General features: G+C 36.6%; 1 protein-coding gene across 2 annotated transcripts in view; it reads right to left on the bottom strand.

Moving 5' to 3' along the window:
* Positions 1–662: 662 nt before the first annotated feature.
* Positions 663–14,257, bottom strand: part of sfl (N-deacetylase and N-sulfotransferase sfl) — a 62,223-nt gene continuing 48,628 nt past the window's right edge. The window contains exons 11-15 of one of the 2 annotated variants that reach the window (XR_011236721.1): positions 13,108–13,263; positions 9,702–9,818; positions 8,683–8,862; positions 3,005–7,406; positions 663–2,973 (exon numbers count right to left, since the gene is read on the bottom strand). Coding sequence is in view for 1 of the 2 variants with exons in the window: in XM_034968323.2 (XP_034824214.1) it covers positions 7,187–7,406; positions 8,683–8,862; positions 9,702–9,818; positions 13,108–13,263 (673 nt within the window). In the remaining variant the exon portion in view is untranslated. Of the gene's footprint in view, positions 7,407–8,682; positions 8,863–9,701; positions 9,819–13,107; positions 13,264–14,257 lie in introns of both variants that reach the window. The other variant, XM_034968323.2, reaches the window with a different exon arrangement.

Consider the following 14,257-nt stretch of genomic DNA (forward strand, 5'->3'; position numbering starts at 1 on the left):
ACACTGTTGTAAATACCTAGTCTCTGAGCACTCTAGCTTTCTCGCCGTTTCCATTAAACTTTATAGACTCGATTCAATTACATTCATTGAATGCAAATCTCCAGGGAATGTTCCCAAATCCCGATAGAATTGATTAACCTTTTACACTTCAGTTTGATATTTCAACGTAGCGTCGTCCGCGTCGGTCCAATCTTCATTAAGACATACCTACCTACTAGTGGCCGAAACCAAATACTTAAGTAGGTACAAAAATAATCAGCAAAATCTAGCTTCTTGAATAGGTACATACTGCTGATTTTTATATTATAGGAAATACCAAACAAATTCTATTGGTGTTTTTACGCTGCTGTTTAGATAGGTAGGTACAGTTCTTGCAATTCATGAAGGCGAGTGAACTTTACGTCGTATACATAGGCATTGCGTAAGTGTGCGTGCATGTCGGACCAATCAGTCGCGAGCAAGCGCTCGCAAACGCACACATTTAGTGTACCTTACTTATACCGATACGACTCAAACACGAGCCATTGCTCGTTTCACGAGGGCAAGTGGCTCATGATCATTATCATGAGCCACTTGCCCTCGTGAAATGAAAGAAGAACTATACCTATATTCGGTCGTAGGAGCAGGTAGGTACCTACACATTATGTAATGAAACCAGGGTATTTATTTTTTAAATCATTTAATAAAATAAGTGATGTATTAGTTTCTTATAAAGAACACATTTTAATAGCAGTCATTTGAAAAATTATTGTTAAGATTATTAAAATGAAATGAATAGAAACATAAAGGGGCTTGTTCAATGGATGAAATTTCTAAACATCAGTAATTCGCCATGCAAACAACAATATATTTTTGATTTCAAGTAGCAATATTAAACTTAATTATAGTATCAAATAAATGAATACAACCTATATTATTTAATGAAAATATATTCAGAGCCCTCTAAACAGATCTGTAAAAAAATCGCAACTTTAAAAAATGTGGATTTTTCATAACCATTACTTGAACTAGAAATATGGAACAGAATTGCTATAGAAAATTTTAAGGCCATTTTCTACGTAACACACCACTTCACATCCATCAAAAACGTTGGAAGTGTAGACATAAAACTCTAACACTATAAAGCTTTGTTTAAAAAACAGAAAAATATAATATTTTATACGTAGGTAATAATATAATACATAATTATAAAAAAACATTATTAATAATTTACACTGCATTCAATTATTCACTTCATAATTTTATAATATACCTAGGTACCTAGTTTATTTTTCGTCAGAAATATTTTTACAAGTCAGAAAGTTTAAGTACCAACATCTATTACATAGTTCTTTTATAACAAACTTCAGACCCTATCCCTCGCGAATAAATTCATGCGTATCAAAATATATTCCAAATATGTTCCAAGTGTGTTTATGTTTAAGGGCTATACAGGCGGTTTGCATTTCGACTGCAAATCAGCTACGAAAGGGCAGTTTAGGTGCGGTTGCTGTGGAGTTGACAAAACCGCTTAGTTAGACGCACAACGCCAAAAACGTAAAATACCAAATGACGTAAAACGATACGCAAAATGCCAAATCGTTATGATAGGAAAAATTAAACATAAAAAACAAAACTATGTACCTATAGAAACTTTAAACTAAGTATAAAATATAATAAGCGTATCTTAAATTTAAGGACATCTAAAGATTTAAGAGATCCTCGAAGTCGAAGTAACATATAAAAACGCCTTGCTTAATCCAGAAACTTTGGTTTTTGTATTTCCAAGCTTTAAAATTTTGGCATTTTGCGTTAGGTATACTTATATATGTATTATTTTGCCTAAGACCTAAGTAATCTTCCATTGTCGCAAAACACTGCAATTTTAAATTGGCATTTTGCGTTTTGACAAAATGACTTCTCAGGCGCCATTTTAACGGTCATGTAAAAAGTACAGTTCACCTTTAAAATAAGGACTACACTCATACTTTTGACATAAAGTTAAACTGGCGCGTGAGAAGTCATTTTTTACGCAATATATATCCAATTGCCAACCGTTTGAACCGTTTCCATGTAGTTATGTCAACTGCCCAACAAAAGCCGCCAAACTCCAATTTTGCAATTGGCTTACAGCCCATGCATACCATCTGTCCCTAATTCACTGAGGTCATTACTTATCGCAATTACACTCCTTTATATAAAATAGAGTCCGAATACGGAATGCATTCAAATAGTTGATACAGAATCGTTAATGTAAAGTAATAAAAGGACAAATGCCTAGGTATATCTTTTTTAGAATTCTCAATAGATTTCTGTTTTGTGTTGATAACACGATATACTCTTGCACGATTTAACTCTGATCTCTATTTCAGTATACACTTTCTATGGTATAAGGTAACTTTATCGACCAAAAAATGCATTGCGTATGCTTAAATTGAACTATTAAATAATAAAGAACTTCGAGAAGTCTTACTTTATTAGGACTAGTTTTTATTGTTCGTATTGAAAAAGCGATTTGCAGGTCGAATAATTTGTTAATTTAATTTTTGGGATGACGACCAAGTAAATACAAAATTAACTATTCTAACACGATAATTTAAATTATAATATAGCTGCCTATTAGATATTAGTGATTTTAGATACTGTCGTACTGGGGATAAATATTTTTTTAAGCTCAATTGACGAAATTATTAACCAAATCAAGAAATCAAGCTGTTCTTTCAACAAACGTACAACACATCATGCCATCAAATATTATTAATAGAAGATAAAGATCTCAATTCTATTCATAATGGCTTATTTTTATTGGGATACGGCTTGCTTTCGGGGTTTGAAGGATTATTAAGAAGAATTTTGTATGGCCTACATGGTATTCCTTTAGTGGTTAATACGCCGCATGCTTTGTAACGACAGAGTTATCGACCAATAAAAATGAGCCTTTATGTTGTTATGTTCACCCAAGAGTCGAAATTTTGGGAAGATGCTTGATAAAAGCTAAACGCTCCTTTGCATGACTTGAAGATACGCATAAACTAGACCTGCCGCCAGCCGGTCTAGGACTCTCGGGGTATTACTTGAAAACTTCTAATAAACCTACCCGGCAGGAAACTCTTTCTACGGTCTATGTACTATTGTATATTACATATTAGAAAGAGTTTCCTGCCGGGGTTAGAAAGAGATAGCGGTTTCGTAGAGCGTCGTCTCCGTCGTTGAGACCGACAAAACGTCACATAGGTGTGAGTAACAGCGAACGCTCTACAATGCCGAAATCTCATTCTAAAAGGTCGATGTACAATATTTCTTGCCGGCCACTGTAATATAGTTTTCGTAGGGTAATAATAATGATAATTAATGTTAGCGATGGCACAAAGGGACTATATAGTGTTGAAAGTAATTATTTATTATCTAGTTACAATGGTAGTTGTAGATATAAAATTAACTATAAAATGTATAAATTGTGTCAGGTACGTAAATGTAAAAATACTAAATTAAGCGTTTCCGACGTGCGCGTGGAATGAGATGAATATGATGATTAGCGGTGTTTTATAAACTCTCATCTCGGATTTAACTTATAAAGTAGGCTTTATCAACAGCTTTAGACCGGTATCAACCAAAGCGTAGATGTACGGAGATGTGTTTAACAGATAGATGACGTGAAAAAATACGTCATCTATCAATAATCTGATTGGTTAAACACATATTATCCGTTCATCTCCACTTTGAATACCAAGCCTTAGTGGCCATACTGTGGTTCTAGTACTGAATTCAACAAATACAATGTGATAATGGCGATCAATTCATACAGGCATACTCTTCTTCTCAATCGTTCATTCAATATGCCAACATAGTGGTTGCGGCTATTAGTTTACTTTCATGCCGCTCGTGCGATCTCCCTTCAGCGACTTCTGATGGCAGCATTACATGCACACACAGAGACAGGTGCAGGTATTTGTTGAGGAACGGAAGTCCATCCACATAGTTGGAAATCGATCACGTTATACCTTGTACCCTCCTCTACAGGACCTTGCACCAAGAGCTGTTTGATGGTACCACTTACCACTTACTCATAATATGCCCAAAGAACTTGTTTACATACACTATTGAATTATTGGCTTACACTTTTGGCTAAAATACACGGTAGCAAGAGTATAAATTCAGCAGATATCAATTGTGATGATCGCTATGTGATTATCACAAGTCCGGTGCCAGGGAAAATTTTCCACAGAATTAAGACGTCGCTGGCAAGGTTGCCAAAACTTACAAGCTCATTCGACGCTTATCTTTTAGATAACTTTAAAGGCAATGTTTCGTTCTAGGTGAGCGATTTTTTGACGCGAGACATTTGAATATCTGCTTAGGAAAGTCCTACAAATTTTTAAAGTTGAGGCAAGTTTATAGTTAAAATTTTTGTCAAAATTCCTACAGCTACATATAATACATACTCAACAAATAATAAATTACAGTATTTTTAAGTCACACTACAAACCTCTGGCTGAAGTATTTAATATTGTATATTGAATACTGAACTGAACGGAACACAAAAGGTCGCAATAAGGCTTTGTTGGAGCGTACAGTTTGGTTAGCAAGAATATCTCGGATTGTTTGAACGCATCGAGACTAGTCTTACAATACAACGCACTAAACCTATTCTGAGGCTCGATTACAGTAAAATCCCAGCTACAATGTGACGATCACGTCTGATTGGCCGATTGCACCAAAAATACCATAAATTAATAAAAACAATTGAGATTGTAGCAATGATTGATGCAGATTTTCCGTAATCGACCAGCTGGGTTATGTTTTAGCATTTTAAATGCGCCAAAAGCAACACGAAAATTGGAAAAAAGTTGGCGTCAAGTAAAAATAGCTCTGCGCAAGAGTGGGAGGTATATGACTGCAGCTCTGCACATTATAATATTATGGTATACTTTCATACTGCACGGGGACAAAAGATTTACTTACGAAAATACCAGATCGCTTTGTGAGCACAATGACGAAATAGAACGACAAATCACCCACTGCGCAGGTTCAAGGTGAGAGTTCCTTTTCCTGACACCAACTTTACTCTTGCGCATTTCTTCGTGCCCAAAAAGCCGCAACCGCGATAGCTTGGTCGGTAATCAAAATGCACTAATAAATGAATGATTTCTAAGCTCTGAAAACGTACTGCTTTCGGTGTGTAGAGTGCATGTGCGGAGTATGCGAGCATTATACGAGCAGTAACGTAATTTTCGCGACAAATCACTCACGTAGGACGGAACGTGACACTTTTAGTAAACTAAAACATTATATTGTCCTGAACGGCGCGATACTTACAGTAATAACAAATAGCACCTAAACCGATACTCTGGGTCTCTTTCGTATACTCTACGACAAATCTTCGACTGTGGTTCAAGGCACATTGTGCGAAGGAAGCGACAGCGCGTCGAGCCTTTCATTTCAATTTTTGCCAGAATACACTGCGTTTTTCCTAAAATGCTACTAAGTAAAAGTAAACATAACTTTATCACCACTGACCAAAGTACCCGTATCGACGGACTCAGTCAGGCATCTTTTTTAAAAATTCGGGTTCACACAAATCTGTACATCACACAATGGAGATAAAGTTCAGTTTATTTTATAAGCTGTTAGAAGACGCGTTGTTTCACCTTGTGCCTTGATCCCTTGTTGTGCAATATAGACTTAGACCCATTGCACAAGGACAATTTGATTTATAGTGCGTAAATTTACAGAAAGGACTCGCCATATTTAAAAGTATGATTTAAAATTATAGTTTTTTGACATTTAACAGCGACACATAATATGGCGAATATGGCGAGTCCTTTCTCAAAATCTACGCATTATAGTTAAATTTGGATTGCTGCCACTTTTTGCCATGACAGAAGTAAAAAAGTTTAAAATTAAATCTGTTTAAGTGTCCATATGCAAGTGGGCTTAAGACTTGATATTTCGTAGATTTTAGTTATGAGACCTCAACAGCGCACCGGGAGCGTAATGGCTAAGTATGTAAAAAATTTGGGCAAGCAAAATCAATATGTACCTACTCGTAACATTGAAATCCATAATAATATGAACACTGTACTCTTAAAAACGCTAAAATAAACATAAAATTACAATACATACTAGAAAACACTTCATTCTTGATTCGCGAGAATGAAATATTCTTTTAAAATTTATAATTAAAACTCTGAAACTTTTATTTTACAAGATTTGATAGACAGATATATCTCTCAACAATGATACTCTCACATTGAAAACACATTAAAAACAACATTTTACGTATTGCTAGGTCCATAGTTTATAACTTGGACTGTTTCGACGATCAGGATTAAGGCTGAGCCTCCACTGGAGCACGACGCGATTTGCGACAAAAAGCGATCAAACAAACATAATGTGTAGTGATATAGTTTATAGCAATGGTTAGCGATGAAAACAGCTTTGTTTTACTATGGTAATGGCTAGGGGCTAAATCAGTAAAATTGACCCAATTTTTTAACGGACTTACTTGCACATCATTCATTCAATCACTTACTATTCAAGAGTACACCTCCGTTGACATTAAAAATCAATTTTTTTTTTGTAATTTATTGTAATCTTTATTTTACTTTAAAATATTGCATACCTACGGTAATGTGAAATTTTGCCGTATCTATATACCTATAAGTTTAGAATGAGACCACCAAGTAACCCAAAGCAATAAAATGATTGATTGATTGATCATCATCTCAATCCATTACCGACCCACTACTGAGAACATTATAATTTATAACCCTCCTCATGAGGAGAGCCGTGCTCAGTAATGAGCCGGGGGTGATCGATTTTGATGATGATATGTAATAATATAACCGCGTTGCTCTAGTATTTTAATGTATAACACGTAAAATTTACCTGCTCACGCGCCATTTTAACTTTCTGTGTCAAATTTCCTATAAAAAGTAAGATTTTAGTCCTTATTTTAAAGGTGAACCGTACTTTTGACCCATACAGTCAAAGTGGCGTCATTTTCTTTCTTTCAGTCATTTTCTACGGACTATAATATCGCTTATTGCAGCCACGCTTTGTTTTTAATCTCGTTTACCCAGTCACATGTAATCGCGTCGCGTCTAATGTAGCCTCAGCCTGACGGTCAGGGTATCGCCACGACACAAACTCTAATCAGTCCATGCACTTTTCTATTGAGTTCCAACCTTTTAGGTTGTAAGAAATGCTATCCGTTCGAGAGTTCGTCTTTAAGCCACTGCGGCACGGGCCGGCCGAGCCTCACCAGTAACTTGGATAGGGCCGTGTTATGTGGCGTGTAATAGCGCCTTAAGAACTTGGCCGATCGCTCCTCCATGGGCGGGTATATCCGCCCTTTGGACTTGCCGAGGCATTTAGTTTTCTCATTGCTCACCGCCTGGCAGAAGAAACCTTTTTTCGCGTCATATCTGTAACCAAAAATGCTATTTATAAATCGCCAGTAACTTGAGCACACCAAACCAGTGGTAGATTCAATTGCCAATTCAAAGTCACAAAGGCCTTAGCAACACTGTAAATTCTAATCCATACATTATAAATGCGAAAGTGTGTCTGTCTGTCTGTCCGTCTGTCTGTCTGTCTGTCTGCTAACTTTTCACGGCCCATCCGTTCAACCGATTTTTACGAAATTTGGTACAGCGATAGTTTGCATCCCGGGGAAGGAGGGACATAGGCTACTTTTTATACCGGAAAATCAATCAAATCAGTTCCCACGGGATTTTTCCACTCGGACGAAGTCGCGGGCATCAACTAGTAAATTAATAATAAAAATCTAGTCTCTTATGCTACATCTATGACTTTCCACCGTTTCCGAAATTAGTTCTACTGACAAGAATCCGTTCAGCCGTTTTTGCGTGATTGAGTAACAAACATCCAAACATCCAAACTTTCACATTTATAGTATTAGGATAGGATTAATGAACAATTCACAAAACCATCTTTTGGGCAACTGAAAGCCATAAATCCATATTACGGCATCGTTGATGTGTGAACTAGTCTCGGATTTAGCAAACTCATTCATCCAAAGTCGACCTGCCCCCCAATTGTGTAAGAATAACCATTTCATGGCTATCGCAATCGTCAAGAAATTCTGCCATTTGATTGGTTGATTCGCTGTTTACATTTTTTCACAGCCAATCAAAGGGCAGAATTCTTGACGATTGCGATAGCCATGAAATGGTTATTCTTACACAATTGGGGGGCTGAACCGAACGTCAGTATTCCAATAATTAAGCCCAGATGCGCTGAGTGCAAGATACTCTCCTGATTTCATAAAGCACCTCAGCTCCTTTACTTATTTTTGTAACGCTGTGTCAGATTATCAGCTAATTGCTAATGCGCGTGGCCGCCATTTTAGTGGCGTCAGCACTAGACTGAAGTTTCGAGCTGATGGTATATTTTTATTTCGGCTGACGTCAAAATGACGTCATTTCGATGTTAATGAGACATGGTCCCAGCGCAATAGCAATTTGCCGGACTTATACAAAAAATTGCCCTGAGTTTTCAAAACAAATTCTTAATAATCCATAATATACATATTGTGTATGATACCCACTGAATTATTGTCCTATTACGTGATTAAAGGGGTACGGGTAACGAGCTATAGCAATGGGGAATAAGAAGCAAAGAAAAACACCAACATTTTATCACACAGTTTATTACGTACTACACTACTACTACACTCACTTGAGCAGCTTCTGGTAGTCCAGATGGGGTATCTTGAGGAACTTCTGCAGCGCGTTCATGGCTGTGGCAGGCTCGGCGCGCAACAGAGAGCCGTCCAGCACGTGCAGCTGGTGTGCGCTGTACTCACCCAGCCAGCGCTCCAGGTAGTGGCTGTACTTGCCCGGGTTCAAGCAACGGTTCCTAATTGAAACAAACATTACTCTTTAACAATCTTTTTTTTCACTTTAAGCATAATTATGTTTGACCACAGTGAAGTGATGACTTGGCCTAAGAAGGGACTGGTTTGGTTTGGGACTGGATTCTAGAATTTAGAAGATACCTATTCAGTCTTGTTTTTACGTTAGCCGGTTTTTTAAATAGAGATAAAGAGAAACAAGCAGGCGGATCACCTGATGATGTTAAGCGATTACCGCCGCCCATGAACATTTGCAGCACCAGAGAAACTGCCGCGTTGCCAGCCTTTCAGGAATTTGTTGGTCCGCCCCTTGAATAACCCCATGATTGTATATGGTAGGAAACACAGATCTTGTTAAAGTATCCTAAACCATCATCATCCATACATGCGTATGAAGAATGAAGGCGCGAAGCGTTTCGTGAAATGTAGGTATATGAAATATTGAAGACACAGGCACAGAGTAAGCAATATCTCTTTATACTGTGATACAGGGGTGAAAACTCGCCCGGCGGCGTCTTGCAGTATGGTGTTAAAAAGGTACAAAAAATATCAAAAACTCTGAGCACACTCTCTGAAATGTATCCTATAAAATACCGATAAGGCACTAATCAAGACTGAAGTTCCACCAATAGTGGTGAATCTGTTAGGAAGCTCCTAGCTTGACGATCAACTGTATATAGAACCGGCTATTTTGGAATATTGGTACAATATATTTGGATTAAACATTGAAACTTACATCTCAAACTAAAAAAAAAACTTTTATTCCAGATTATCGCTAGAATCTATAGTAATTGCTACTTTTAAGTAGGTACTATTTTAAAATACATCATTATCAATTTCTTACCTGAGGTCCCGAAGAGGTTTCGGTGAGGAGTCGTTGGCCGTGATGACTGTGTGGAAGGTGTAATTGTTTGCGACCGGGTCCCCATGCGATCGTATGTGCTGGTACCACGAGTATGCTCTGAAACAATACTCTGCATTAAGTATTAACTAAGCTAACGTCATTATTATTTAAAAATACGCTTGACTTTAATAACGCTGGAGTGAAACTGGAATGCAATGCGATCTAAATAGTATCACGTTTGGGTAGAAAATGCCTACTCACTTTTGCCTTAAAGGCACCAAGTTATAGGTGGCAGACCATATTGTGGCGTAACTAAAAATTGCCATAGCTTATTTTGTTATGAGGACATGACAAAAAGTTTAGATGGCTAACGACAAGCCAGTTGTCAAGACTATTGATGCGATAGCTCCTCTTTCTCTTATACATTTTAAAAACTGTCGTGTTGTTTCGACAAAGCTATAGTTGCAAATCAAGCAGAATGTTGCCTACTTTAGTAGTCGCAATGACTAGCCGTATCTTAGGTGATAAGTCTGATAAGATGTGCATTTTTATAGGGGTTGCTGAAGCCTCATACAACCAGCCTACTGCTGCGCGATTGCGGTAGAATGACAGCTACAATGTCACGATCGCAATCATCTCTGATTGTTTGACGCTCGCTCACTGGCTACAATGCATTGTTGCAACAAGAATAGCACAAATTCAGCCAATCACAACAATTGAGATTGAATAATGATTGATGCAGGTTTTACGAAATCGCCCTACTGATTTGCTAACTTAGTGCCTAACACTGAATGACAGCCACCGAGCTCATTTGACATTTATTTTTATTCCATTTAATGTGTTCTAAGAAAATATTTTAATAGATATTGTGTGGGTAGAATAGAACATAAAATATTCTAAACTAAATTAGAATTGATTGGTCTAAATCTAGTGCTATCGATTTCCGCAAGGAGCGTTATGAATTTTGTATTCTATAATACAGTTTCCTGAGACCTGTCATTTTAGTTTAGAGATTGTGTACAACAGAATTAGCCACAATAACTAACACCATCAATAACTTGTGAGAGCACTAACTAAATAACACCGGATGGCGGATGTGTCGATATTTCATTTCGATATAGTGCAGTGAATTTAATTAATTAAAAGCAACACTGTAAATTTCTGTTTTAGTTTTAGTACTTTTTGGAAAAAGCTTGTTCATAAAATTGTGACAATGTTTTGGTGTTGGTACTTTGTGCCTATAATCTAAATATATATGAAGTCGGTTAAAAAGGAAAGGTGACTGACTGACTGACTGACTGATCTATCAACGAACAGCTCCAACCACTGGATGGATCGGGCTGAAAGGCATGCAGATAGCTATTATGATATAGGCATCCGCTAAGAAAGGATTTTTAAAATTTCAACCTGTAAGGGGGTGAAATAGGGGTTTGAAATGTGTGTAGTCCACGCGGACGAAGTCGCGAGCATAAGCTAGTGTGTTTATATGTCGTGCTCAAAATGTTAGAGGAATATTGTTTCTCGAAAATGATTTTAATACTTACCATTTTTGATGTGGTACTTTTTCGGGCTACGTTAAATAGATGATATCTATTTATTTGTTTTTCTATGTGAGAACTAAGAAATGACGTCTTGTACTATACTAGCTTATACCCACGACTTCGCCCGCTTGGATTAGACAAATTTCAAACCATTATATTACCTCCGTAGGGGTTGAATTTTCAACAATCCTGTCTTAGCAGATGTCTACGTCATAATGTCAGTCAGTCAGTCATGCTAGAGAGTATAATATTTCATCAATAATAATCTTCTAAAAGACCAAAGTTATTTCGTAAATGAATATGAAATAATGTTATTCAAATATGCTTCCAATGTAGGCAGTTATTAATAGAATGGAGCGCCGATAGCTCGCAGAACCTATCGAATATCGATACATTTGAACGTCAAAACTAACAAATTTTAATTAAATTTGATTCGCACAAATACTTAGAGAATATCTTGATATAATAGAAATTCTTGAGTAAATTAATTTGAAGAAAGAAATCAGGAATCAAGGTCGAGTGAAATTCTTGTTTTTAATAATCGTTGTTGCGTTCATACCTATTACTCGCTGATGAGTAGGACAGAAGATACAAAACGTACAAGAGTTGAAGAGATAACGCTCTACAAATATGACCCAAATGCGGTAGTTTCTGCAATTTGGACGCGTAGATATGTAATGTATCGACTTCTTCAAATGCATCTTACACACAGTAATCGGCAAATGCATCTTACAGATATTAATAAATACAGATTAGATTGATTAATTATTTATAATTTTATTCATTTCAGCCGTAAGAGCGTTCTAAACTATAAGTGACAGTTTTTTGACATTGGCGGTCTAGACAAATTATCAAAAAGTATGGTCACTAAGCATTTAGGACGACTTTAAGCTTCAGTACTAAGCCGTGAATCCCTTGCTATATGACGACATTTTCGGATATCCTTAGTGGAAAGGTAAACTTGAACATTAAACTGACACCTGCATAAATTACCAACTACCTTCTTTATTCATCGCAAAAATAGCATAGGTAGGTGCTAGGTATAATAGTCTATAACGGGCAAAGCCAGTCAAGTTTTCATTTAAACAAACCAAGAAAATACAGTCTTAAGAGAAATATGGAGCGAAGGCATTAGTCGGGGCAGCATTAATTGGCTGTTTAGGGAGTGATACAGTAAGACCGAATTAACCTTGCCACAGCACGCTACTAATTTCCTACAGTTCCTTCAAATGGGTTTTTTCATACTAGCGCGGTTAGCTCTGATATTTATGTTGCTATTTACTTGAACCTAGAATTACCAGAGGAAAACGAGAATTAAGTATTTAAACCGCGTCTTTTCATTTCAACCAGCTTTATGAAAGCGGCATTGCTCTCAGTAAACTTTCATTTTGTGTAATATAGTCTTGCTTTTGTACAATGTGGAGTTCAAGATTCTGCAGTAATTAGTGTTGTCTTAAGATTAAAGTTCAAAAAGGTCGTGTCAATATTTTTTAATCTCGTAAGTCGATAGCGCTAAGTTAAGAATTTGATCTTTAGCAAAGAAATGTGCAAAAAAGATGTTTTTAAAGCGTATCGTATCCTTAGAGGATGATTGGAAACTGGAAAGTTTTAAATTGATTCGACCCAAAATAAGATAGAATAGCCAGTTTACTTAGTTGACTCACTTAAAATGTAAACTTATTGTTCAAAATCAAATACTTTATACATCAATTACAAAATAATTGAAAAATAATTTATTGATAGACTGCTTAAAAAAGATTTCAAGTAATTTACAATTTTTATATCTGTCTGTTTCGCGATGTTTGAACAAAGAATCTGAAACCTAATCAAATATATAGATAGTCGGGTGAATATTCGCTTATTACCTTTTGGAGGGAGAGATAAGGATGGCGATGATCTTCGCGTTCGGCAGGAGCGCATGCGCACGTCGCGGCACCAAATCGCCATCGAAGTACGTTGCCGATTTCTCGAATGTCAACTGCGTGCCGTTGCTTTGCTTGGGCGGGAAGAAGCTCAAGTACCTGTCAGCAAACACATATTGTTATTCAATAAATATAAACTCCAAATATATACCTATATAAAAATGAAAAGGTGCCTGACTGATCTATCAACGCACAGCTCCAAATACTTAGATGGATCGGTCTGAAAGGCGTGCAAATAGGATTTTTTGAAAAATCAACCCCTAAGGAGGAATAGGAGGTTGAAATTTTAAAAGTCGCGGGCATAAGCTAGTCAAAGACAAGTTTAGTTAGATACTATCTTTTGTCCGCGATATAGTCCATGTGGGTTAAATAGTTTAATAAAACTCTTAAGGAGCCAATAATTTTCTGGATAATCTTCTACCTGCCTGCGAAAGATAAGCATGAAAAGAGTAATAGCCGGATGAAAAAAGTCGTGTTCAGGTTTTGATAACATTTAAATAACTTTCATTATCATCAACCATCACCATTATCAATTGATCTCCTGTAAGGAAAACGAATATGGTCACAGATAAACACTTTGTTTATTTGCACAGGAAACTTGGATCGTAACATAACCGTGTACCGGAAAATGCCAAAAGCGGTAGGTTTATATTTAGCCGTATGGAAATCGCAAAAGCAGAAGCACTGAACCGGAATAGTCCTGGGGCGTATTTAATAACTCAAAGTAATATTCCAAGTTTCTAGTGTATCAGCATCTGAGGTCCAATTTATCAAACTGACGTGGACATTTGGTTGATTGGTTTAATAAGATGATAGTCGTCTCAGTTCTCTCGTCTCGTCAGGACATTGTTTAGAGAATTCCAAACAAAAATTCCTTTTTCTAGTTAAATTTCAATTAACATTTATTCCTTTTATGACGTGGGCTGGAGGCCCTAGCTAAAAAGGATTTGTGGAAATTTCATTCCTATGGGGGTTAAATAGAGGATGAAGTTCGAATGCAAGTACCTACGTCATTTTTTAAATTATATCCTAGAAAATTGGTAATTGAGCTTTTTGCTAAAACGAAGAAAATAATGTTTTAGTATTTTTGAAA

Source organism: Maniola hyperantus, chromosome 5, assembly GCF_902806685.2.
Source record: "Maniola hyperantus chromosome 5, iAphHyp1.2, whole genome shotgun sequence".
Taxonomy (NCBI): domain Eukaryota; kingdom Metazoa; phylum Arthropoda; class Insecta; order Lepidoptera; family Nymphalidae; genus Maniola; species Maniola hyperantus.